Source organism: Dothidotthia symphoricarpi, assembly GCF_010015815.1.
Source record: "Dothidotthia symphoricarpi CBS 119687 unplaced genomic scaffold P153scaffold_11, whole genome shotgun sequence".
Classification (NCBI taxonomy): domain Eukaryota; kingdom Fungi; phylum Ascomycota; class Dothideomycetes; order Pleosporales; family Dothidotthiaceae; genus Dothidotthia; species Dothidotthia symphoricarpi.
In genome coordinates, this window is record NW_022985018.1 from 134484 (window position 1) to 160076 (window position 25593).

Here is a 25593-nt window from a genome sequence, read left to right on the forward strand (position 1 = left end):
GTTTAGTTTAATTTTTTTAAGAAAAAGTCTACTAGTCTTTAGACTAAGTTACCCCTCTTCTAGATAGATAACTAGCTTAGTATCCTAGATACTACTTTACTAGATATATTAATTTCTATATATATAAGTTAGTCTTACTTAAAGTAGGTTAGAATTAGTACCTTTAGAAAAGTATCCTTAAGCTCTTAAAAGGCTCTTTAACTATTATCTCTAATATCTAGGCCTTAACTCTCTTTTTTTTATTATATATAGCCTCTCTTAGCTGTATTTAGGCCTTTTTAAGTTAATTTTATTAAAGAGAGCGCTACTTATAAGAATCCTTTAATAAATTTTAAATAGTAATTTATAAAGCTAATAAAAATATAAATATTATATACTATTTATAAAAGTAGCTATTCTTAGATAGTTTATACTTTACTAATATTAACTTTTACTCTTTATAGGTATACTATATACCTTAGGAATTTAGTCTCTTTTTTATACTATTTATACTTACTTAGCTTTATAAATAGCTTAGCTTTATATAATCTCTTTAATACCTTATAAATATAGGCTTTATATTCCTCTTTAGTATCTAAGAAGATTAGAATATTATTAAGATATACTATATATAATATATCTACTAGCTCTCTAAGAGCTTAGTTAATATAGGCCTAGAACTACGTAGGCGCATTTATAAGGCTAAAGAGTATAATAGTATACTTAAAATAACTATATCTTATTTAAAATATAGTCTTTTACTTATCTCCTTTTTTTATTCTAATTTTATAGTAGGTATTTCTAATATCTAGTTTTATATAAAACTTAGCTTTAGCTAATTTATTTAATAATTCTAAAATAAAAAGTAAAAGGTATTTATTCTTAATAGTAACTTTATTAAAGCCTCTATAGTCTATATAGAGCTATAAGGTCCTATTCTTTTTCTTTATAAAAAGAATAGGTATACCTACTAGTAACTTAGACCTTTTTATCTAGCCCTTCCTAAAGTAATTTGTAATATACTTTCTTAATACTTCTAGTTTATATACTAAAAGGTTATATAACAGCCTTAAAGGTACTATAGCCCCTTCTTTTAAGTTTATAGTAAGATCTTAGGGGCTATAGTCTAGTAAAATATCTACTACTAATTCTAATATAGTATTAGCTAAATCTATATATTATAGAGGTAGTAAGGTATCTTAGACTATAATAAGGACTACCTCTTCTATAAAATTTACTATATATATATAAATATCTATCTTTAGACTCTTTATAGTATAATTAAACTTATCTACCTCCTTAAGCGTAATATAAGTATATAGTATTATATACTTAGCCTTTATACTATAAAAATATATACGCCTACTAAGATACCTTAGCTTTAAATTATATATATTAATCTAAAGAAAACTAAGGTAGATTAGGTACCTCTTTAGGTTAGCTATAATAAATAGTATATTATAGTATTATTCTTTTCCCTTTAAGTCTATTATAGTAATACCTATAGTTATTATACTATATAAAGTAATTTTACTACTATTTATAGCTTCTATAATTAAACTTAGAAGTAGAATAACTTTTAGGTCCTATTTCTTAGCTAACTTTATATTAATAAGGTTAAGTTATATACCTTTATTTAAAAAAGCTTTTATAGCCTCTAATTAGCCTAATTTAGCTTATATAGTAAGGAGTTAAGCTAGTTTAAAGAAGAGGTAGGACCTTAGTATCTTTAGCTCCTTATAATTCCTAAGAGCTTATATATAGACTACTAGAAGAGAGCTTACTTTTATTAACTTTTTTCTTTTTTTAAATTTTCCTTAATAATCTCCTTAAACTTATTATTAGCCTTCTTCTAGTATTTATTTATATAGTAGCCTAGCTTATTATAATAGTAATAAGTAATCTTCTTTTTATTAGAGAATTTTTCTACCTTTACTTTATTAGAAGGTTTCTTTCTCTTTTTATAGAAAGAGGAAGTTATATTACTCTTCTTTAGAGAGAGTAAGTCTCCTTAATTACTTTCTAATAGAAGTCTTTTACTTCTACTCTTTTTTAATTTATAGGTCTTCTTATCTAGTCCTAGGCGCTAGTAGATAGTATTAGTATATTCTTTAACTAGTACTAAGTTATTACGCCTATTTATAGGTAAGAGTAGTAGGTTACACTAGATCTATTTCTTTAAAGATATAGTAAACTCTAATATCTATATTAAAAGTAAAGTAGCTAATTCTATTTATAATAAATATAGGTAGTTTAAAAGTTCTGTAAAGCTCTATTTATAGTATTACCTATAGTTCTTTACTATATTATAGGTATTTTAATAGTATTTATTAGGCGTTTTAAGGGTATTAAGTATCTTAAGCTTTAAATTAGCCTAAGTTAGCTTTTATAAAGGATAACTATACTTCTATTCCTTTATATAGAATTTCTAGATTATTTTATATATCTTTAATATATATATTACTCTAAAGTCTACCTTCCTTACCTTTATAATAAACTTAGTAGGGTTATAGAAATAATAGCTTTTATAGTCTCTCTTTTATTTATTATAGCTCTGCCTATTATTCTTATTAAATATATATAGTAGTTTAGGCCTTAGTAGGTTTACTCTTAGTACTACTATAGTACATAGTACTATACCTATATTAAAAAGTAGCTTTAATACTACTATAGAATCTCTAGCCTTATATCTAGCCTTAAGGTTCTATAGCTGCCTAATTTATAGCTTATCTGCCTAGGTTCTCTTCTATATAAGTAGGGCCTATAGCTTCTATTATATTTATTCTTTAATTATAGGTAGTAGAATTAAGTTATCTATAATTAGCCTAATTAGGTCTTCTTAACCTTTAATAGGGAGAGTACCTTATTATTATAAGTTATTACTACCTATTAGGGATTATAGTAGCGTATTCTGTTTTACTTAAGATATAGAAGTTCTTATATTACATCTAGACCTATAAGTAGATAATTTACTAGATATTCTTACTATTCTAGGCTACTATATATTAGAAGTAATTTAAATATAATACTTAGTTATAGTAGTAATATAGTATAGTAAAGATAAAATAATAGTATTTAATATATAATAAGATAAATTACTAAGGGACCTATATCCCTTTATAAGGTACTTTTATCTATATATATAAGCTAAGAGGCTAGAGCTAGTATAATAGTATATAAACTACCTATTACTCTATACTTACCTAACAGCTTTACTTTTTATATATATATTTTAACTAATAAAGTAAAGTAGTACTAACCTTTCTATTAGGCCTAAGCTTATTATTATAAAGTGTATTAAATAGGATCTTTACTCTCTACTAAAACTAAAATTATAAAACTTTTTATCTTATCTTTCTTTACTCTATAAACTATTAAAATAGTTTAAGCTCTATATCTACCTACTTTTTATCTCTTCTATCTAATATATACTATAGTTACCTATAAGCTAATATTACTACTTAGTACCTCTTTACTTATATATATTTAGTAGTACTAAGAGGTATCTTAAAGTACTTAGTAGCCTTAGTAGCCTTTAAAGGTCTTTATGCGCTATTCTATTTAAGGCTATTAAGGGTCTAACGCTTCTACGCAGTACTATAATAGACTACTTTATCCTATATTTAATAATATAAGAAATACTAGATTAGCTATAGCTTCTTCTTTAATAATACTTTATTATAGTTTTAAATCTTAGAAGGTATAAGTTTATAAGGCTTAAAGGCTTTTTTTTTACTCTCTAATAACTTTACTACCCTTTCTAGCTTTAGGCGCTTAGAAGAGTAACTATTAATAGTATTTAGGTTAAGTTTAGTAAATAGTATATAAGGGTAACTAGGTATTATAATAACTTTTATTATATTAGGTAATATAACGTTAAAAGATAGGTAAGTACTATAAGGAAGAGTTTATACTAGCTGTAATATAATTTTATTTAGCTAAGCTTTAATATTATCTATATAGGTGTATACGTTACTATTAGGTTGTTTAAAATTAGACTAATTAGCCCCCTACTAGCTAAAGCTTAATTGAACAAATTTATACGGTACAACACAACATGCCAAGATTCCCCCCTGAGAGCCAGTTCTCGTGAAGTGCTTCTCTGATCAACATGCCCCTGCCGCCGATTTGGAGATGCGCTATCGTGCAAGCAGGGTATTTGAATAGAACGCATGCACGACTGTCCCTGCCTCAGGTAGCATTGTGCGAACTTGGCCACCCCAGCCGTTTCAAACGTAGGCAACTGCTATGACCCCACATCCTCCTTATCGAGAAGTTGTATTTCCGTATTGGCGTTCGTGTCTGTCCGAAAGCGTGACCCATGGTGCTGATCATACGGATTCGTTACGGGACGTCATTGATCTGCGTGTTGACAGGGAGTCGGAGACAAAAGCAAGCCAGACAGAACGTGGTGGAAGGGCTCCTCGGCGAGGTAGAAAACTCGGTCAAATATTGACAAGGTGTTGAACCCTTGCGCCTGAACAAAAGAGCGAATGGCCGGTCTTTTGGTAGCCGTGAGTCAGGGCTTTGAGCTTCGAGCCCAAGATGTCTTGGAGAACGAAGCCCGATACACACATGGATACAGTCAAATAATTCGGATCTGGAAATTCAGAGAAGTGGGTAGATGAATCGCAGCGCAGAACGAAACATGGAGGACATGATTCCTTGGCGTGCGACAGGGCTGAGACGAGAAAAACAAATCTTGGCTTGTCGACGAGTTGTCGATTTGAGGGAGAAAAGGTAAGGAAGAATCATGCACGGCCTGTTACGAACATGCTCACAGCAACCTAGGTACATGGTTATCAGAATATGTGGCAGGAAGTCGACGTGGGTTCGGTAGTTGGAGGTTCGTAGTAGACGCGTAAGCTGACTCATCGTCCCAATACTCAACACTCAACACTCACTCAACACAGCATGATAACGTGGCGGAAAAACGATCCAACTTGGGGCCGTTCTGCGGATGAATTGGTGATAGCGCTGAAGATCATGAGAGCAGAGAGAGGCGCTATTGGCCAGGACCAAGCGAACGTTGCTACCCGCGTCAGCTCATTCGAATGGCGGGTAGGTGCCAGCGGCAATGATCCTGGCGGTTCTGGAGAAAGAAGAAGGGGAGGGAGGAACGAGGAGTGAATCCATCGTGAGTCATCTCAGCTGAGTCGACCTTGTGGGCGAGGGCTGAAGCAGCAGGCCATGGACGGCGGTTCTGCCAATGAGTGGTTGGGGTTCACGTTGTGAGATGTTTGCATGGCATGTCAGTCAGGCAGGCGTGATCAAACCTGAGCTGCCGACTTGAAACGCTGGAAGGCTCGTCTAGTGGTCGTCGGAAGCGCGACAGCAGGCCTTGGGCTGATTGGATGGCGGCAAGTATTGGCAATGGAGGTGCAACACACAGCGTGCACGGCGGCGTCCAGTCACGGCGAGCAGTGCGGGCAGCCTTGGCCAGACGATGGCTCGCAGGGAGCGGTGTTGCTGGTGGTGTCGGCGGTGCTGTGCTGGCGGGGTGGGACTGGAGCAAGACTCCAGACACGGCTGCTGGAGAGGTTTGACGAGGTTTGACGAGGCTTGACGGGGTTTGACGAGGCTCGACGGGGTTTGCAGAGGGCTGAAGCGCATGGAGCCACGGGCGGTAGAGTGCAAAGACGGACTCCAGGCCGTGCATTCGAAACAATGGTCAGTCGGTGGCGTCTGAGCGCTCCAGACAGCAGCGCCGCGCATCTGCTCGCCCGGCCGCCCCATGTCGTCGTCTGGGATGGCATGCCAGTCGTTCTGGTCGCTCGCATGCTTCCTGCGTCCAGCGTCGCGTCCGTGCCTGCCATTTTTATCCCTCGGTCCCGCCCTCAGCAAGGCGCGCAGCGTTCGTTCCCTTTTCCTGTGCAGCACTGTGTCTCTGCTTGCGCCGCACTGCACTGCACTGCACCGCACTGCCTTGCACGCCTCGCTGTCTGCCTGCACCTGTTGTTGCACCACCCGCACCACGCTCTGCCTCTCGACGCTGCGGCCGCTCTTGCAACATCTGGCGTCGCGGACTGCCCTCGCCCATCCTGCGACACTCCTACAATCTATCTGCCCCTCCTAGCCAGCCGCTTCAGGAAAGCACGACACAGCCATGACCACCGCCGTCGCCAATTCCCCGGCCCTGGTCCAGCACGCGGCACCGCTGTCTGCCGACGGGGGAGTCGGGTCGCTGAGGACATATGCAGCCATTGCGCCCTCTGTCTCGTCGCCTCACGCCGTGACGCCCACCTTCAAGCCCTCTCAACTGCCTGCCGACCATGCTTCACCTACCGCCGCCAGCAGTGATGCCGCGCAGCAGCAGAGAGCGGAGGGGAAGCGCTCACCTCTTTCGTACGTCTTTTAGCCTCTCGTCGCGTCCTTCTACTTCTTCTGCTTGCCGTCCTCCCTCTGCTTCACCCACCACCACCTCGTCCTCGTCCTCCCTCTCCCTGTCTCCACCCAGTCGAGATGCCATGTCTAACCGCCCTTCGTCGAGCAGGTCACGCGGTCCGCCGCCCAGGATAGTGGTCAAGAAGGAGCCTGCCTCGCCTGACATGAACACGACCTCCACCAGCAGCACCCGGCACCGTCCGCGCCGACTGGACCTATCCAACCACAACATCGTGCACTCCTCGGGCGCACTCACCGCCAGGCCGTCCGGCCATGGCAGCGCCCAGTTCCAAGATGTAGGCCTGGCCTGTCTGTCACCGGGCTTCCACACCCAGGACCCTACCATGCGTTCGCAGCTCCAGCGAAGTCTGGACGTAAGAGAAAGGCAGCGGCAGATCATCGAGGCACGGCAGAAGCATGGCGGCAAGGGAGCTCCTTCCGACGAAGACCTCCCACGCAACACTGAAGTGGGAGCTTTTGGACGCACCATCAAGACCCCCCAGACGTCACGCAGAAAGGGTCCACCACCAGGTCTCACCATTGCACCCCCATCTCACCAGCAGTTTGCCAGCGAGCGTGTCATTCAATCAGCGCCCATCAACCAATCATTCACCGGCCTACGCAGCAACGCGCCACCATCCCGACAGCTGGCCAATGGTCCGTCCAACTTGTCGCATACGTCACATATCCATCACGTGCCAGCCCTACAAACAAACAACCGGCTACCACCCATCTCGGATGTGTTCCCAGAACCCCTAGGAACTGCTCGTCATCCATACCAACACAGTAGTCCAGGTCATTCCTCACATTCGAACCAGCAGCCCCCGCTTCCCTCGCCTGGCTTCCCATCCCATCACCATCAGCCAACGCCGCTGACTGCACGACCCCGCGAATACAAGTCTGCCGAAGAAGCGGTCCAGTCGTTGTCCGGTGGTCGTGAGGACCTCCTACCCCGCCTTGTCCATTACGGCGGACACCAGCCCCCAACGCCACCGTCGCCAATGCCCAAAACCGGCTTGTCAGCATATCCCCCCCACGTTGACATCGACCGAAGCGGCGGCTCAAGAAGACGTGGTCGCGAAGAATACGAACGAGACAATGGAACGCCCCCTCTTGGTCGCCAACAACCACGCATCGGTCCTTTTGGAGCGGGCCGCGACTCGCCTGACACACAACTGAGGAAGAAAGAAGAGTTTATCGGACTCTGTGCCAGAGCTTGGGATTTGTTCCATTCGTGATACCCGGCCTCGACCTCTTTCGACAATCAATCTGCTGGCAAATATCCCTCTATCAACTCGTGGTTATAACAACTTCGTCTAGCCTCCATCATCTCGGCCAGCATCTCAATGCCACGTCTATTGTTACCTTTTCTTATTTGTTCGAATTTCTCAGCCAGCGCTCAGCTCTTTTCCTACGTTGTTCCACACTGCGCAGAGCGTTGGCTGTCCAATAAGGCACGCTGGATTATACCCTCTTGAGATCATCTCTTACACTCGTTTTTCTACATGTTTTTCCATCTCCAAGTTTCTATTCTTCGTCTTCGTTGGACGATATGTGTGTGGGACAGGTTTTACGCACTGGTTTACGTTGAGACGTTGTTTGGACTTCATTGGTCTTCGAATACTATGAAACACACCCTGTCTCATGGTTGTGCATACTTTCTTCCGCCACAAGCTGTGCCTATGTGTGCAACTTGTGGTGCTCTAGGGGGCGTTTCAAGTTTCTTTTGTTTGTTTGGCATTCAGTGGAGGGTTTGACACCTTTGGGAATGGGAAGGAATATTCGGGGTCAGGCGGAACAGTAGGATGACGACGGCTGAGACATTGGTGTTTGGGCAAGGCAGGGGATGCCAAACCATCGCAACACGCAATTATCGGCGATCACATGCGCCCTTTAATCAGCTGCGAAAAAAATCAATAAGCTCATTTGTTCTAATTCTATGTCTACATTGATCTCCCCAAGGGTTATGATGTTGCCATACGCCACAGGTGTAAGCATTTCTTTTTCAATATTCTTGACCCTAGAAGATGGACACGACTGGACCGGATTCGCATCTGCGCTGATACCAATGCGCAACACGAGATCGGCTGCCAGGATGGCCTGGTTGGGGATTGCGAAACGATGGGTGCTTGGGCCAGACGAAGGGTTTGAAACATCCGCGATTTAGCGGCTGAACGGGATTAATCTCAAAGGGGGCTAAGGAGCTTTGGGATTTATCGATTTTCCTGGGGAGATGACATGTGATTTTAGAATGTAAACGGCCGTGGGTCGAGACGGGAATTATATGAGGTGTATGTCATAATGGGAGAAGAGGCGGAGAAAAAAGAGATGAGATGAGGGTCTGGAAGGGAAAGCATGTGCAAATTAGCGTATGGTTGCCGTTGCGAAATAGCGATTTGCACTACGCGCTGCGGACCATGTTGTGGCGAATTATATCTAGCGTTAGACGAGTTGAGTACGTGGACATAATAAATGCTGACTCATGCGTCACGATTGCACAGCCATCACATACAACCCTATTCACATTGTGAAAGTGGGGACCAGTGGATGTCAGAGAGCCTGAGAATAACTCAGTTCAGATGTTTGGACTTCGGTTGACATAGTTATGTGCAATGCAGGTATTAGACTCTTGATGTGCGTACCTAGGTTCTAGAAGGGTCCCCTTACGTCTACTAGCCTTGGGTAACATGGCCTAGCATGAAGTTGCACCTTGGTACATCGGCTTGCGCTTGATACGGTAGGTGTCGGATATGATGTTGCTGGTCGTGGCTGAAGGGCGATGTTCTTGCAATAGGCTCGCTCGAATGGGATGGTGAAATCCAATTTATCAAATTGTACACAAAGAGTGCTGTCGACGCGCAAACCCTCACACCATGCTTGTCATGATGTTGTGACGTAGAGACGTGATATTGCTACATATCCCATCGCTTTGTACGAGTCTGCCACCTCTTTCTCACAGCAATGAGAGCACTTGTGTTTGTATTCTGAGCGTAATGTTAAACTGATAAACCCTTTCAAGATTGCGTCAGAATCGACGTCGAGGTCATCACCAAAGATGACTCGACACTATTAGTCCTCCGTGTCGGTACATGAGACTTTCATTGTCATGCGTCTACTATGTGTTCATATCGAATGCTCACTGGTGAGTTCATGTGACTGTGCCTCAACCTTGCACATGGTGGTGCACTTTGGGTCTAGCCCAAATCAACTAGGCCAATCGACAATGCTGCCTTGTGTGTAGTCGTCAATCGTAACCTCTCTCAACACTACAACAGTGTCACTGTCGATCACAGGATGACGGAGCAGCTGGATCTCTCTGCAGAGATCAGCTGTGAAATACTACTTTGCCGTGTCAGTATCGGTAGGCTCAAGCGAAGCCTGAAGGTGAGGCTTTACATCCTGAGGCTTCCATTCGTCTACAAGAAAGACGTTTTTTACTCTTCATTCCATGTGCAGTCAGCTGTGTTCAATTTACAACGATGTCAACAATAGTACAGTAATTTGTTATGGCGTAGCAATATCCAGTTAACAATCCCCTAGACTCTTTGCTCAAGAGATCCTCCAGGCACTTTACGAGTCGCAAATGCTGAGGGGCTACCTCTTGAAATCACGCCTTGAGGCTGGAAAAGGACCCGAACATGCCGAATTCTGGCAGCTTTACTTCACGCATGCGGTCATGTCGAGATCGGAAGTACTCAGTGGATTCAGTATCATCCGACGGGTGGCCGAACGGCTACTCAAAGGAGACAGGACATAAGGTCTCAAATTCGCTGTGACAATGTGTTCAGGCGCTGTGTTTCGAACCTTGCAGTCTCACGCAGCGTTACCAATGCCCCACGCCGATCCTAGATTAGGATCAAGCCATGTCCCGCTGTCTACTTCGGGTAGGCATTATCTGTAACTGTCGAGAAGTCATCAGTTGTATCTTGGATAATCATGATACCTCAACCACCATCTTGGACTACAAGATGTCTGAAGGGCTACACTTTTGGCAGGATCCTGTTGGACTGGCTTGCTTTGGTGGGAAATCTGGGGGCTCTCGGACTGCTCCTTTCCACCAGGCGATTCACAAGTCGAGACGAGATGAGGTGGATGGCACTCGGCCCTGCTATAGGAAGCGGCCATCTACACGTTGTGGAATTCATCATGGACCGACGCTGAGGGTCCAATAGACTTCATCATGAGCGCGCATTGTATGAATGACAACTTGTTATTGGGTGTCTCGAGCAGTCCTCACGCGGATTTCTCATCCCGACTATTCACTCTTTTCGCATCATACAGAAGCCCTCAATACCTCATTGAGCTCGAGGAACTACATAGTGGGGAACTTGCGCGAGAAGTCCTAAGCCGCAGTCGCCCAGCGGGTCGATGTTGTCGCTTGGCCTCTCGACCATGGCTCATTGAACAAGCAGGATCGGGCGCAAACGACAAGTGGGCTGACCAACCGGTGGTCACTACTTCTACAAGCCATTGGAGGCGGCAACGATAAGACGGTGCAAATGCTACTGCATCGTGGCGCAAACCCCAACGCTGAGGCTAGTCTACCAGAGAGCTGGAACCTTCTCGAGCTTGCAATCACGAGAGGCCGGCAGGGACGTTGTTCGCGTCTTGATAAAGTATGGTACGGAAGTAGTCATGCGTCCGCAGAAAAAGAGGGCTTCGTTCCCAAGGCACCGCTATAGCTGCAGAGAACGGTACCCTATATCATTATTGCATCAAGCGTAGCGCAGATGTTGACGAACAAGCTCCGACGGAAAGTGTCAAAGGGTCACTCAAGCCTATTGTTCCTCTCCCGCTTGAACAGAAAGCGACGATGTCATCTCGAAATGATCGTTTGTTCTTATGAATGAGTTGAGGTAGAGAATATGATAGCGAGATGGAGAGCTTCAGACCTCATAAGACGATCGGAATCGGGACGGTTGCAATTTGATTGATACGGATCACAAAGCGGGTTGGAGATAGATTGCATGAGGCAAGTTAGATGGTAACTTGATAGATTGACGTACAGTCTCATCTTGAAAAGGACAAATACATGAACAAGAAGGTGAATTTAATTGCTATGAATAACGAAAAATTGCCCAAAGGCGATAGATATCAACTCATCTCAAGCATCTACAAACGATCACACTCCAGACAGACACTCCTAGTACGGCGCTCTCCCTACGCCATGCCCCGTTTCACCCTCATTCCCATCCTCATCATCACCATCGTCATCAATGCCCAGACTATCCAAGAACCCCGAGAAATCCGGCTTCCTCTCCTGCCCCTCGCTTCCCCTATGCTCACTCCTGCCCCGACTCCGACTAACCCCACTCTTAACACTGCGACTCCTCCTCGTCTGTGCCGCGTTGCTAGATGCAAAACCAACACCCATGGTGCCCATAGTCCCGTTGGTACCCGCCCTCGGCCTCGCGAAATCCTTCTCGCTCACGCCCGATGGACTCGCACTCTGGTCCCTCAGCGCCTCGGGAATAGGCGGCACAGGCGGCACATCGCCTGTGTAATTCGTTGGAAAGTTCATGCTCGTTGCAGTCTGTGGGCGCGGCGTGAGTGTTGCTGCAGGCGTGGACGGGCTCTCAGGTGCGAAGCCGTGACGTGAGTTTGGATCTGTTGTAACGAATGATGAGTCGGATAGCGAGTGCACGCTGACCATAGACTCGCTTGCAGAGGAGTCCTCGCGCTGTCGTTGTGAGGGCGCGCGACGAGAGTACGAGGTGCGCGGGGCATTGCCGGCGCCAGAAAGTGCGCGTTTAAGGTCATCCACGCGTACCGTGCTGCGAGCGGATGAGGTGCTCCGTGCTGTATTGGAGGGACTGCGCTGGCGATACGAAGGACCTACAAGTCCGTATGCAATGGATGGCGGCTTGCTTTGTGAACGTCGGGGGCTTCCCAGCGCGGGTGAGTTGGTTCCACTTTCCATGTTGCCATTCGGGATGTTTACGCCGAGAAAGTTGTTTCGTGTGTATTGCGTCCCCGATTTTGAGCCCGTCATCGACGCTGACGAGGAATCTTTGGTGTTGGCCACGAGACAGATATCTCGAGTCCAGTCAGCGAGAAGGTCGTCTCTGACTTTGTAGGAGAGTTGAGGAGCGGAATTGAGGTTTGCAGGCTGATGGATCACAGGGATCGACGAGACTGCTGATGCAGAACGGTCCGGGGACCCGGGTGGTGAAGAAGGTGGCGAGTACAAAGAAGACGAATAACCTTCTGAGATCTTATCGACAAGAGCTTCGCGGTTGTCAAAGGGAACGATAGCCTCGCTCTGCACGGCGTTGGTAGGAAGTTGCATCTGAGACGGGTGTGGTGTTTCAATGAGACCAACATGCATAGCTGGGACTCGGATAGTCTTTACCCATAGACCTCTGTTGCTTCTTCGCGTGATTTCATTGTGTATGGAGCGACCCACTGAAGACGTCTCAAAGTCAAAAGTCATGCTCAGAGCCCACAGATAGCCGTGCACAAGACTGCCTATCCGTACTTTGGAACCTGGATCTTGAACGCCTGCAATGTCCTCCTGCAACCGCATGATCATCGGTAGGCCAGTTCGTACAGTGTTGACACCGAGTCTATCCGTCAAGGTCGTGAGGAGGAGGTGTAGTAGCAGAAGATCAGACTCGGAATCAACGTAGTGAAGCGCGTTCTCATACACGGCCAGATGAAGGAGCGGCAAGAACGTGTCTTTCCCCGTCTTCCGGTGTGGCCTTTCGCGCTGCGACGCGTTGGACGCAGCTCGTTTCGCCAATCCCCCCTTTTCATTCTCCTTCTCTTTTCTCCTGTAGTTGTCCACAATCTTCAAATCTTCCTGCTCCTTCTCGAGGTTGAGCCAGGTAACAAGCGCATCGACGTATGCTTTCCTGACCTGCCCGCTAGGGTCACGCAGAAGCCATTGCGTGCCTTCCCATACGCTTACGCCAACTTTGCTGCGCGAGACAGTTGCCTTTGATCCATCCGGTCTCCGTGCGTTTGCAGTGGTGATGATGGCCTTGACGGCCTCGAGAGCTGCGATGCGAGCCGTTTCAAAGGAAAAGAAACGATCAACAGAATTCTTCTCTTGCAAGCTACCTGAAGCTGCAACCGCATCAACCGTTTCTGCTGGGTTCTCAATTGCATCCGCCGTTGAAGAGACGCTAGACAGCCGAGAAGGTTTCAGACGGCTGAGAATCGCGTCCACCATGTCGGAGATCTGATCGGTGTAGTATACATGTGTTGCCAGATCAGCCATACACTTTTGTACCGTACTTAGGAGCTGCACTCGCACATGCGACACTTCCTTGACAACCTCCATGACGACACCCGACAGACTGTTCGCAGCTCCTGCACCATTCAAGCCCTTCTCCGAGACCGAGGTGGTCTGTTGAGTATGCGGCTGTATCGTCGACCCAGGTCCACCAAGCTGTAGAAGCAACAATGTGTGAGAAATAAGACCAACCAGCACGTCCATAACACTGAGTCCGATGAAGTTGATAGTGGAGCTGAGAAGGTAATCAATAATGGTTGCGAGACCCAACTGCCGTTCCATGTCGTCCTCGACGATTGGGCTTTTGACGAGAGCTTCGACTGCGCCGACCATGATAGCATAGCGGTCTTGCACTGGCGCCCATGCGCAGATCATAGCCATGAGCCTGGTCGCCCAGTTTGCGCTGCCGTGTTCCGTAGATGGCGGGGGGGACTTCACATGAGTACCGATGAAGTTGAGAACAATAGATGTCCCGAGTCGGAGCTGTCCTCTGTTGCCGCCCTGGAAGATGTTACGCAGCGCCTGGAGGGCAACAACGCCAACCTTTTCTTCTGCGAGCTTGTCTGCATCTTCGGTCGTCCCTGATGCAGCGATTGGATCCCCACCGTCCTCGTCGTCTGTGCGCGCCGTCGAGGCGCTCTGTCGCCGCCGCAATGCCAGCTCCTTCTCGTGCTCGTCGTTGTCGGCGTCGCGGTTCTCCAGGCGCTTCAAGTATGTCCCGTTTTCCGAGTATATGTTGGTGAGGATGACGGGTATCAGGACAGCCAACTGACGGCCTGTCTCGGATCCAAGCGATTCCGACGAGGCGACTGCCTTCAACGCCTGCAGCCCAGCTTTGCGGTAGCGGATTGCGACGGGCCAGCTGGTGGGGGCCTTGGCAGTCTGCGGGGGGCTCTTGGAGGCGAACTGGGCGTACAGCTGCACAATCTCCTCGTACTGCTTGATGTAGTCCTGGTCTGCGGCGAGGGCGGCGGGTTCCTGGTGTGCGCACAGCGCCTCGAAGGCCGGCACAGACTCCTCGACCATGGTCACGTCGTTGGAGTTGAGGATGGTCCGCAGGATGCGCAGCACGGCGCCGGCGTAGAGGGGCAGGTCGCGCGGGCATTTCTCGACGAGGGCCCTTACTATCTGCAGCGTGACCTGGACGCTGCCAATACTGCCCTTCCACACATCCTTGGTCGCCCGCTTGTCCAGGAAGTCGCCGACCTTCTGCAGCTTGCTCCGTCGCGTGCTCGCATAGTACAGCAGATAGCTCAACTCACTCGAGTTGGCCTTGACCTCGACATCGTTCTTCTGCACCTTGGGGTAGCACTTGAGGACCAGGACCTGGTGCTTGGGGCGACAGGCCTGCCGCGCTGCGTTCATCGAGGCTTGTGTGCACGTGTTGGGGGTTGTGTCGCGGAATGGGGATTAGGCGGCGACGGGTAAGCGGAACGCAAGAGGCAGTCGCGACCGAGTCAGGCTGCGCTTATTGTGTGAATCGTGACGGGATTGCGTGTGGAATCTAGGGCGGCAGCATCATCAGGCGGCGGGGCGGGAGGGTACTCGACGGGCGAAGGCAGAAAACGAACGGTGGCAGGGCAGAGCACAGTCAAGGTAAGATATTTGCTCGGACGAAGATCCGGAGCGATGTGGTCACTGCCGTGCTGCCCAAGGTTTATGCATGTGTTCCCGTCGCGCCAAGCCCCATGACGACGAACATGGAAACGTTTGTCAACCGCTCACCATGGGCTGCACATATGCGCTGCACACATGCACTGCATCTTAGCCAGGCTTGTATGCATAGCATGTGTTCGCGCTTGTCAAAAGCAGGCTGCACCAACACATGCCAAACTGCATCTCATTGAACAAGACCTCTCAATGCTAATGGTTCACAGACTCTCGGCATCCGACCTCCGCAACCAGAGAGGACTCCTTTCTTGGCCACGGTCGCCCATGGTCCACTGCTTGCTTTGGTCTCTGTTTCCATCTCCGCTCTTCCGCCCATATTTTTTTACTTTTCCACGTCCAGCTGCCTTCTTGTCCTTGTACACAGATTCCTTCACAACCCTACGCTCCCCTTGCCTTGTGTCGATACCATCCTTCTTAGCCCACCGCCTACCGCTATCCGCGGCTGCAAGCCCCACACTGTCATCGCGCGGCATAGCTTGCACCTGCACGCGCACCTCAGGCGGCACTTGTATATTTGCGTTCCCCTGTATCGCCTGTATGACGGCGCTCTTCACCTTGAACAGCCTCTGTGTGAGGTCCATCTTGGGCATCACACCCGCCCGTTTCGACAGGACAAACTCAATCTGCTTCCCATCACACACTGGCTCGACGAGAAATATCGTGCCGCTCGGCATAGCCTTATGGATGATGTCTGGACGCAGATGCGGAAAGTGGGAGTGCATCCACGGCCACACGTCGGCAGGGCCTGGATTGAACCTGTCTTTGCCAATGTACGAGCCTTTCACACGGATGTGAACCTCAATGGGCGATCCACTCTCGATAAATTGGTAGGCGCGGTCGAGGCAGAGTTTGTAATACGACGTCGGGCTGGAGAGAGTCATGTGTATGCGTTTCAGTTCACCGAGTTGTGCACCCGATTGAGGGTTTTTGATGATGACCCGTTGTGTTTTTGCCTCAACAAGTGCGTAGTCCCTGGCCACACTTGGTATGTTCTCGTCTTTGAGCTTCTGGAAATTCTCCGCAGTCTTCTTGCTCAGCTCATTCGTGAGGTACAGCATGTGCCCTGGTTTGACATGGTTGTCGTAAAGCTCTTGCATCGATATGTCGGCAGCAATTACTGTAGAGTCCTTCTCGCTCTTGACGACATTGACTCTGTGTTCCGAGGCGCTCAGTTCTGGCATGTCGTAGATGTCGAAGTTGAGCACTTTGTGCATGCCCAGAACCGTCTTTGCCTTGGCTGTCAGATAGAGGTTGAGGAAGCGTCGTTGTGCGAGGCACTGTGGAGAAGTGGCGTGCGGGAGCGAGGGACGGCATTGCGGGCGATTCAACGACTGTAGGGCACGAAGCGGGACTCGAATCGGGGCCTGGAGGAGGGGTCGGAATTCGACGCTTGCGAGGCGGGTGGTGCGCGACATTGTGCAGTAAAAGATGCAAGAGTTGGAAGCTTTTCTGGCGTCCAAGGCGCGACGCGACTACCAGATCCCTGCACCCTGATGCCGAAACGCCGACCCCCACTTTCTCCATACATCAACCATCATCCTCTTGCTCGAATCTCTCTCTCTCCATCCTCATCAACTCAAAATCGTCCAACAAGAAAGCCATGTCAAGTTATGCTCTTTCCTTTCTGGAAACCGTAAAAAGCCTTCTAGAGCGAACCATGGAGTTTTCAGAACCGGGACCCTGCCAGCTCCAGACCTTTCACTGAGGTACAAAATCGGGTAAATTACCCCGCAGCTTTGGGGTGTAAAAAACACAGAAGAAAGACCGTGTTTTACACCGCATTGCGGTGTAAAACGTGAGGTAAATTTACATATAGTATTATACATATTACACAATTTTTTGTAGATTTACAGATAATTTATATATACAATTTATTCATTCTATGTAGATCTATCTAAGTTACTTACCAGCTTAATTGTGAGCTCAAATCCAAGCTCGATTGTGAGTTGAAATCCAGCTCGATTGTGAGTTGAAATCTAGCTCGATTGTGAGCTTAAATCCAAGCTCGATTGTGAGTTGAAATCCAGCTTAATTGTAAGCTTAAATTCAAGCTTGATTATGAGTGGGCTCGTGGGTGGGCTCGTGGGTGGGCTCGTGGGTGGGCTCCATCGTGGGTAGGCTTGTGGGTGGGCTTAATCGTGAGCTCCATCGTGGGTGGGCTCAATCATGAGCTCCATCGTGGGTAGGCTCGTGGGTAGGCTCAATCGTGGGTGAGCTCGTAGGTGGGCTCCATTGTGAGCGTGTAGATGAGATAGTGTTAATAGTTGAGTTTTCAGCTTATGTGGGGTAGGCCGGAGCAACGTTGTTGCGATTAATAGTAGTGCCGGTAATAAGAAATTTAAGAAAATCTCTAAGTACATATATACGCGGTGTAAATTTACCTATACGCGGTGTAAAGTGTAAATTTACCCAATTCTGCGGTGTAAAATACCCGATGCCGGTGTAAATTACCACGCCGCGGTACCTCAGTGTTTCTCTCTCCTTCATCATGTGTCCTGCTTCGCGCGTCCAAAAAAAAACCCCCCTGGAACAAGTCATGCGAGAGCCCGCAAAACTGAAGACTGAAAATGATAATCCAGCGTGCGCATGGGATTGTTCCTGATGTGAGCTGAGGTTTGAGAGATGCTGTGCACCGTCAAAAAGCCCTGCCAAGGCCACATGAATGTGAAGTCTTGATGCGGACGCTACATCTCTCTCCTCGCCCACGTCCTAGCTTACACCGAACATCTGGTCATTTGGCAGTGTTGGGTTCTTAGTCATGCGTGCTGTCTTGTCTTGTCGTGAGATAGAGCGCTTTCGCGATACTTTGCCATACTAACATGAAGCTGTTACATTCCATGATATGTGACGAGAGAAAGCAGAAAGATCGCACAGTATTGTGTTGTGTAGTACATTGGCGATGGAAGGGATGGAAATAGAGTATGTAATATAGTACGCACACGGAAACACACCCAAAGCCCAATGCTCTCGAAGAAGCGACCCCATCGAAAGAAGTCAACGCCAAAAGCCCAAACCCTTGGACCCATACATCCATGCATCGACAATGCCACATGAACCCGCCAACGCCCACCCGATACCAGAACAGAACGCCTTCACGCCCCAACCCCACCCCGTCCAATCAATAACATCATTACATCGACCTATTCACCCTCGAAAACTCAGCACGCACCCACCAAACCAACAGGGAAAAAACCTACCGATTTCCCCTCCTTCCCGGCAGCGGCGGCGGCACCAGCGGATTACCATACGCATCCGTGCCGAGCAAGACGCGGCAGTCGGGACAATACCACTTGGCGCGTTTGGGCGGCGTGTCCTCGAGGCCCACGCACGCGAAGTGGAACCACTCGTTCTCGCACTGTTGTGTATTAGCACCAACGTCAAGGAAAATAAGGTAGTACGGGGTCTTACGTTGTTATCGCACGAGATCATATCACCGTCACTAACGTTGTTGCAGATGCAGTACCTCGTCTCGTCGGGGTGGATCGAATCCGTATCTTCCTCCATCTCCTCTTCTTCCTCGGCGGGTTTTCTTCTCCGGTCGCGCGTGCGGCCCTGGCGCTTCGTGTTTGTGATCGTCTTGGGGCCTCCCTCGGCGGATGTAATTTCGCCTTTTGGTGGGGGCTTCTTGCGTCTGCTTACACGTATGGCCACCGGGGCTGTTAGAGCTGACTGGCTGAAGATGCTGTGGCGGCGGGTGCCGCGTGTGGTGCGGCCGGCCTCGAGGGCTTTTGGCTCTTCGCTTAGCGCTTTGGGGGTGGGGACGTGGCTTCGAGAGTGTGAGCGCATGACCATTTGGGTGGGCTCGAGAGCAGGGGTTGGGGCTGGAGAAGAGGTGCTTGAAGGTTTCTTTGGGTGGGCGGGTATGGGGTTTGGGCTTGAAGCTTTGGGCGCGGTGGACTCGCGTTTTGGTCGTGAAGACGCTGCTGTGCTTGTTGAGCGTGGAGGAGCGGGAGGAGCTAGCGGAGTGGCCGCCGACGAGTGAGCCGACTCAGCTGCATGTGTTGAAGTGACTGGTCCGGATAGAGGCGATACAGATGCCGATTCAGCGGGAGGATCATCTGCCAAAGGACCCTGATCTGACGGGGAAGCAGGCGCAGTCGCAGCAATGCCGGCAGAGATGTCAACCGCAGAGCCAGATTCGGGCAGTGGAGCTATCTCGGTAGGGGATGTCGGGCTGGTCGAAGGTGCTGGAACGACTGGAACGGTGGTGGGTGTTGCAGGACTCGGGGAAGCAGGAGGCGTGTCAGATATCGGGACAACTGAGTTGGGAGTTGTTGCCAGAGCGACTGGTTGATCTGCTGGTTCGTTTGGTGGCTGCGAAGCGACGGTGGGCTGCTCGTGTGATGGCTTTGTTTCTTGTTTCTTGTTCACTTCAGGCGTGCTCGGGCCAGCAGGCGCGAGCGGGACTTGCAGGGTGGTCGTGGATGATGCCGTCTTTGGCTTCTCTGGAGATGGCACAGGAGGGTGTGCGGTTGGAGACGGGGCTGCAGACGGGGAGGTTTGGGCAGGCACCGATTCCTCGACGTGGGAGACGACGGGCGTCTGCGGTGCACTCGCAACAGGCACCGCACTGGCTGAATCGGCATCGGCAGCCGTGTCCATGGCCTCTGATGCTGGCGTGGCACTCTCTAGTGCTGGGTCGATGGCGTCCACAGCCAGAGCACCGGGGTCTTCGGGGAGCGGCTCCTCCATGTCGGGCGTCGAGTGGACGGAGCCAAGGGGTGATGCGGGGGCGTCGGGCGATGGCGATGGCGCAGTGAGCTCTACACGCTGGCGTTTTGCGTCGGGCTCCTCGGCGGCGCTGTCGGCGTGTGCTGGCGATGCGTCGTTGGTGGCCTCGGTGGCCGTTTCCAGCGCGGGGGGTGGCGATGCATCGCGTTTTCGCTTGTTCGACGACCGGGCCGGCGTCTTCCTCTTCTGTGCGCTGGACGCTGCGACGGCCGCCGAGACGAAGGTGAGCTCCTTGAGGCCGTCGGCGGCCATGGTGAGGTTCTTGGTGGCGTCCTCGAGCACCTGGGTGTCGCGCAGGGCTTTCTGGCGCCGCGTGCTCCGGTCGAGGTTCCTGCCGTCCTTTGCCTCGACGGGGCCCGTGCGGATGGCGACGGTGACGTCTTCGCCGGCGTCGTCGTCGACGGGCTCGCTGGAGCGGGCGGGGGCTTCTGCGGCCGGGACGTTCACGATCTGGTCGCCCATGCCCTGCGCGGCCATGATCTGCTGCAGCGTCTCGGGCTGCTCGTCGAGGAAGACGTCGCCGGCGGCCTCGCAGCGCGCCCGCTCGCGCTCGAAGTCGCCCTTTGTGCGGTGCTTGCGCTCGAGCTCGCGGTTGACCATGGTGAGGCTGGGCGTCCACACGGCGTTCTTCTTCATCGACTTGCGCAGCACCGCCATCTCGTACTCGGTCAGCTTGCGCCACGGCGCCCAGCGGCTGCCGGGCCGGGCGTCGGGCGGCGGCGGGTGCAGCTGGGCGAGGGCGTTGCTGGTCGAGATGCCGGCGATGGTGCTGTGGACGTTTGTGCCCAGCACGCCGCCCGCCGCGCGCGCCCGCGCCGGCTTGGGCGGCCTGTCGGCGGGGCGCTTGGGCTTGCGGGCGTCGACGTCGGCGTCGCGGTCCGAGCCCGAGTCGGAGTCTGGGCTGTGTGCGCGGGCGCGGCGCGAGGGCAGGGGCACGGCCGTGTTGCGGTGGCGGGCGGCGTCGAAGGTCAGGCGCAGGTGGGCGGGGCGGTCGGCGGGGCGGTGCAGCGGGCGGGCAGGCGGCGGCGAGACGGCGGCGGGCGTGGGGTCGCGCGACGGCGGCTGGGGCTGGGCGTGCAGCTTGCGCCTGATGACGGCGGAGCGGTGGCAGTGGCGCAGCGAGAGCTCGTACAGGCGCGCGGCCTCGGTGCAGGCAAAGTGGCGCTGGCTGATGGCGTGCTGCAGGCGGCGGGCCATCTGGCGGCGCAGGGCGGCGGGGTCGGGGCGCTCGTCGTCGGGCAGGGCGGGCAGGCGGCCGTACAGGGCGGCCAGGTCGTGCACGTGCTGGGCGGCGTCGCGGTAGGCTTGGTCGCAGTCGCCGATCAGCGTCAGCGAGCGCACCAGGTCCGAGGGGAAGTACTCGGTGTAGTCGAGGAAGTCGTTGACCGTCGTCAGGGCGTCCGGGTTCGGCGCGGGCTGGGGCTCGTCGAGCGCATCGTCGCCTTCAGCCATGGCGCATGGCAGGGGAGCGGCCTGCGACGACCGCGTCAGGCTCTGCAGCCACGCGTCGACGGGGTGGAGGGGGAGAATCGGGGCGTCAGCGGGGCGCGTCGTGGAGTCCAGCGTTGAGGCGCGCGGGCGGCGTCGAGGTGCGAGTCCAGCGAGGGCGGGCGGCGGTCGTGACGCGGTGCTGGTGCTGGCTCGCGGGAGTCGTTGGAGTCGCGTCGGCCGCACTAGTGCTCGCTTGCCGTCTCTCTCCCACGTCGTCTTGCACGCCCCTCTCGCACACCCCTCGTGCATACCCCTTCTGTGACTTGGGCTACCCTTCGTCGACTTGGGCTCCCCTTCTGTGACTTGGCCTGGCCACCCCATGTTCCCAAGAAGCCCTCGCCATGTCTCTCGTCGACACATAAGCAGCCGTGCGTTTGCCGTCCGCAGAGTCGCCCAACGCCACGCCCTGCACCCCGTCGATGCCGCGCGCACATGGCCTCCCCCCGTGAAAGCTCGCGCAATTCCAGGCTCAAAGGTACGCTTGGTGCATTTCCCATGTCAGCACACGTCCACAGCCCATCTCATGCACAGCCTCTACAGCCCGTGTCTCTTTCCGTCTCTAGAGGTGCCCTGCGTGGCCTCAACACACGCCATGACTGTGCAAGCACTTCTGACTGAACGTGTGCTCGTGATCCCACCCTCACTCTGTTGCTCTGCTCGGTGGCGTGTTTCACTCTGTCTGCCTGCACAGTGTCCATGATGCTCTGTACATCCGTGTCTTCACCTCAGCACAAATGCATGGCTGAACAGTGCAAAGTCACTTCACGCAGAGTCAGGCTGTATCTACAGTGAGCATCTGGAGCTGCTGGCACGTGCTGCTGCTGCCGTCACCGTGTTTGCCCTTGCCTCACTCGTACTTGTCACCACATCTGCACAAACAGACCCCATCCACCTCCAACGTTGAGTGTAGCCTGGACGACTTCACTACACGATACATGTGAAAGCACCTGGAGCCACCCAGCTGGCCGTGTTCGCGCAATGGCTTCCTCGTCGCGCCTCGACCGCCTCCGTCAGCTTGTGCAGTCGGACCTGGGCGCCCTGCCAGATCGGTCCCCATCCCCAGCCGAAGCATTCAGCGACGACGACGCGCCTGGCGGTGTACTACTCGAGCCGCAACTCGCTGACATGACGAGCAAACAGACAGCATTGCCTAGCGCCGCCAAAGCTACAAATCAAACGACTGCTCCTGACGCCAACGTTGACCGCCGATTCGTCTGGGTACAAGGCGCCGAGAGCTCATACAACCCAAGCTTGATGTCTCACTCATCTCCTCCTGCAAAGCCCGCCATCTCCAAGCTCCCCGTCACTACCCTCGTTCGCGGTCATCTTGCATCCGCTCGTCACCACTTCACTCCCATCCAGGCACTGGCGAAATATCCGTACAAATTCTGTAACAAGAGTCACATGCAACCCATCTCCTCGGCTTTCTTCGACCAAGGAAAGTTCTGGGAGCGCGAGTGGGACCTGTAAGCCTCTCACCTCACCGCCGTGTCACCTTCATCTCACCTCTGCAGTTATTACATATGGGATATCGAGAACGACAGCAAACCTATTATTCTCGTCCTTGAGAGCCAATTTCAGGACCTGCTAGTAGAAATCAATCAACAGCTCAAACTTGGTCTTGCAATCACCGACGAGCAACGTGAGGAGAGTCTTGTCACCCAATTTCCTGATCATCCCCGCTATCTACCTCGTTACCTAGGACGCTCTCACTCCCGTGAGCAGTACGACAACATGGTCGACAACGCTCCGAGCAAGGACTTCCGCGCACCCAATGAGCCCGTCCATCCACCGCTCGAGGACCGTTCTTTGGAGCGCTTCAAACAGCTAATGGAGGAATTGTGGGATGTCCAAAAGGCCAAGAGCAAAGCTGTCAAGGCAAAGAGACAACAAGATCGGCTTCTCAAGCAAAAGTCAGCGGCCGATCAATTCAAGCGCGCACAGCGGTACCTCGGTCTACGTCCCGGTGTAGCGGCAGGAGTCGTTCAATCCGGCCCCCCAGAAGCTATCGACTATTCCAAGCCTGTGACTTCGCCTTTTGAGAAGTGGGTCGTATTCGTCTGCGTCGACGTCGAGTCCTACGAAAGAGCTCATGACAAGATCACAGAGGTGGGCATCGCTACACTAGACACTCGAGATCTTGTCGGCGTTCCACCCGGCGAGGATGGCGCTGCGTGGAGAAAACTGATTCGAGCTCGGCATTTTCGCATCAAAGAGCATGCCCATCTGGTCAACTACCAGTACGTCGCTGGCCATCCTGAATCTTTCGACTTTGGCCAATCGACATTCGTTCCCCTCAATGACGCCGCAGGCGCGGTTGCCGCTTGTTTTCGACCGCCTTTTGGAGCCTCGTCCACAGGTAACGATGATATGGTTGATCTCATGAGTGGAATCAATCTCGACGAAAACCGCAACATCATTTTCCTTGGCCACGACACTACAGCCGATGTCCGCTACCTTCAACAACTCGGCTTCGATGCAATGGGCTTGAAGAACATGGTCGAACCCCTGGATACTGCCACTATGTATCGCGTTTGGAAACGTGATCAACAACCGACCAGTCTGGGGAGAATACTGCATGATTTCGACATTGCCGGTTTCAACTTGCACAATGCTGGTAATGATGCCGTGTTTACGGTGCAAGCCATGTTAGGTGTTTGCGTACGTGAAGCCACACTAAGGGGGCCGGAGCTGGAGAAGCTGCGCAACGAGGAGGCGGCACTCAAAGTGGCAGCCGCCTTGGAGGACGCTCAGCAGAGGCTCAGAGATGAGGCAGAGGGCTGGAGCGACTACGAGGCCGACGGCGACGGTGGACCGCCTGTGCCCATGCAGAGTGCGCCGAAAGACACTAAAAGTCACAACGACACGACGAACTCTGGCCATTCACACTACACTGAAGGTAGTCGCGGTGGTGGCCGCGGTGGAAATCGTGGAGGAGGTCGCGGACGCGGAGGTCTAGCAGAGGCCTTTCGCGGATCAGACTACAGGCTTCGCGGAGGACGTGACTATCATTCCGACAACTACAACGGCGGTCTTGATCGTGGTGGATATCGTGGCCGAGGCCCATCTCACGGAGACTACCAGCATGGCGGAGGCTATGGAACTGGTCGCGGCCGCGGTCGTGGTCGTGGAAATTTCGATCCCAACTACAGTTCAGATTACAATACCGGTACCTCTGCGCCTCAGGTACGTCTCTACGACCTCTACTAGCTTCTCGGAGCAGTCTTCTTTCTTCTTCTCAAGAACATGTTTTCTTTTTTGACATGTGTGGGTATATTGGAAGCCCACAGGCTGGTCATTATATACCTGCAGGTCATCCCTATGTTTCCGATGACAAAAGTTTCTCAAAGGCGGATTTCTTTACCTTGATACGGTAATGACAGGCTTCTGACGATGATTGACAGGCGAGGTATCACTGGTGAGCGACGTGGTTCACAAACACATGAAAGAGGCAGCCTATCAGCAACAATGCAGATCAGAATACCAAAAGCGGGGTCATTATGGGTTTCTTGCACTTACACATCACGGCTGGATGACTTCCTGTAGGTACGTGAAGTTACCATGCTCTTCTTGCTCCCCTTGCACATCGGTGCAGTTGGGACTCCATAGTGCTGGTAAAGATGGCGGCTTGGCATTGGGCAGGCTGAATCATACACTCTACTCCTCATGTCCATCCAGTTTTTGTGAACTGACATGCTTTTGTATCGCTTGATTCGCAACTCAAGTCCTCTAACCGGCATGCATTGTGACGACCACCCCCCTTGCCGTGCAATCAACCCACGCCGTATGGTAATTCAGTCCAACAACTCCTCGGCGTAACAATCAGAGTGTGAACGAGGTGGAGGTTTCAGATATATGGCTTCGCTCTGATTGTTGTTCTTAGTTGGGGTTGAGGGGCGTGGAGATGGGGTGGTTTCAAGAATCTAACTTCAATTCTTCCCTGGTTCGGCGAATGTTTTGGGCTCGAGACTTATACCTACCGTTTGTAGTAGTGTCTACCGCTTATGTTTTGACGTAGCTATTGACCTTGAGTTCATGTTCTTCACTCGTTCGAATGTTGGCTATCAGACTGAAGAACGGGTTGTATATTTAATGCGTTG

The 25593-nt window shown here is 50.8% G+C and overlaps 7 protein-coding genes across 7 annotated transcripts; 3 read left to right on the forward strand and 4 right to left on the reverse strand.

Annotated features, from left to right (window-relative positions):
* Positions 1-971: 971 nt before the first annotated feature.
* Positions 972-5638, reverse strand: P153DRAFT_385938 (uncharacterized protein; the record flags this gene model as incomplete). The annotated part of the gene is made up of 2 exons (XM_033670475.1): positions 972-981; positions 5256-5638. The coding sequence occupies 2 exons, from the start codon at positions 5636-5638 to the stop codon at positions 972-974; spliced, it is 393 nt and encodes a 130-aa protein (XP_033523117.1).
* A 640-nt stretch (positions 5639-6278) lies between these two features.
* Positions 6279-7601, forward strand: P153DRAFT_292210 (uncharacterized protein; the record flags this gene model as incomplete). The annotated part of the gene is made up of 1 exon (XM_033663825.1): positions 6279-7601. The coding sequence occupies one exon, from the start codon at positions 6279-6281 to the stop codon at positions 7599-7601; it is 1323 nt and encodes a 440-aa protein (XP_033523118.1).
* Positions 7602-7735: 134 nt separating this feature from the next.
* On the forward strand, positions 7736-8211 carry P153DRAFT_24632 (uncharacterized protein). Its single transcript, XM_033662700.1, has one exon. The coding sequence runs from the start codon at positions 7869-7871 to the stop codon at positions 8118-8120; it is 252 nt and encodes an 83-aa protein (XP_033523119.1). The 5' UTR covers positions 7736-7868; the 3' UTR covers positions 8121-8211.
* A 3190-nt stretch (positions 8212-11401) lies between these two features.
* On the reverse strand, positions 11402-15219 carry P153DRAFT_367089 (uncharacterized protein). The gene has a single exon (XM_033668185.1). The coding sequence runs from the start codon at positions 14963-14965 to the stop codon at positions 11507-11509; it is 3459 nt and encodes a 1152-aa protein (XP_033523120.1). The 5' UTR covers positions 14966-15219; the 3' UTR covers positions 11402-11506.
* Positions 15220-15285: 66 nt separating this feature from the next.
* On the reverse strand, positions 15286-16703 carry P153DRAFT_367090 (uncharacterized protein). The gene has a single exon (XM_033668186.1). It carries the CDS (start codon positions 16684-16686, stop codon positions 15472-15474), a length of 1215 nt encoding a protein of 404 aa, XP_033523121.1. The 5' UTR covers positions 16687-16703; the 3' UTR covers positions 15286-15471.
* Positions 16704-18138: 1435 nt separating this feature from the next.
* On the reverse strand, positions 18139-21621 carry P153DRAFT_423238 (uncharacterized protein). The gene is made up of 2 exons (XM_033672413.1): positions 18680-21621; positions 18139-18626 (listed from the first exon to the last, which is right to left on the reverse strand). The coding sequence occupies exons 1-2, from the start codon at positions 21452-21454 to the stop codon at positions 18465-18467; spliced, it is 2937 nt and encodes a 978-aa protein (XP_033523122.1). The 5' UTR covers positions 21455-21621; the 3' UTR covers positions 18139-18464.
* An 850-nt stretch (positions 21622-22471) lies between these two features.
* Positions 22472-24819, forward strand: P153DRAFT_403603 (uncharacterized protein; the record flags this gene model as incomplete). The annotated part of the gene is made up of 2 exons (XM_033671983.1): positions 22472-22959; positions 23008-24819. 2 exons carry the CDS (start codon positions 22472-22474, stop codon positions 24701-24703), a joined length of 2184 nt encoding a protein of 727 aa, XP_033523123.1. The 3' UTR covers positions 24704-24819.
* Positions 24820-25593: the final 774 nt, after the last annotated feature.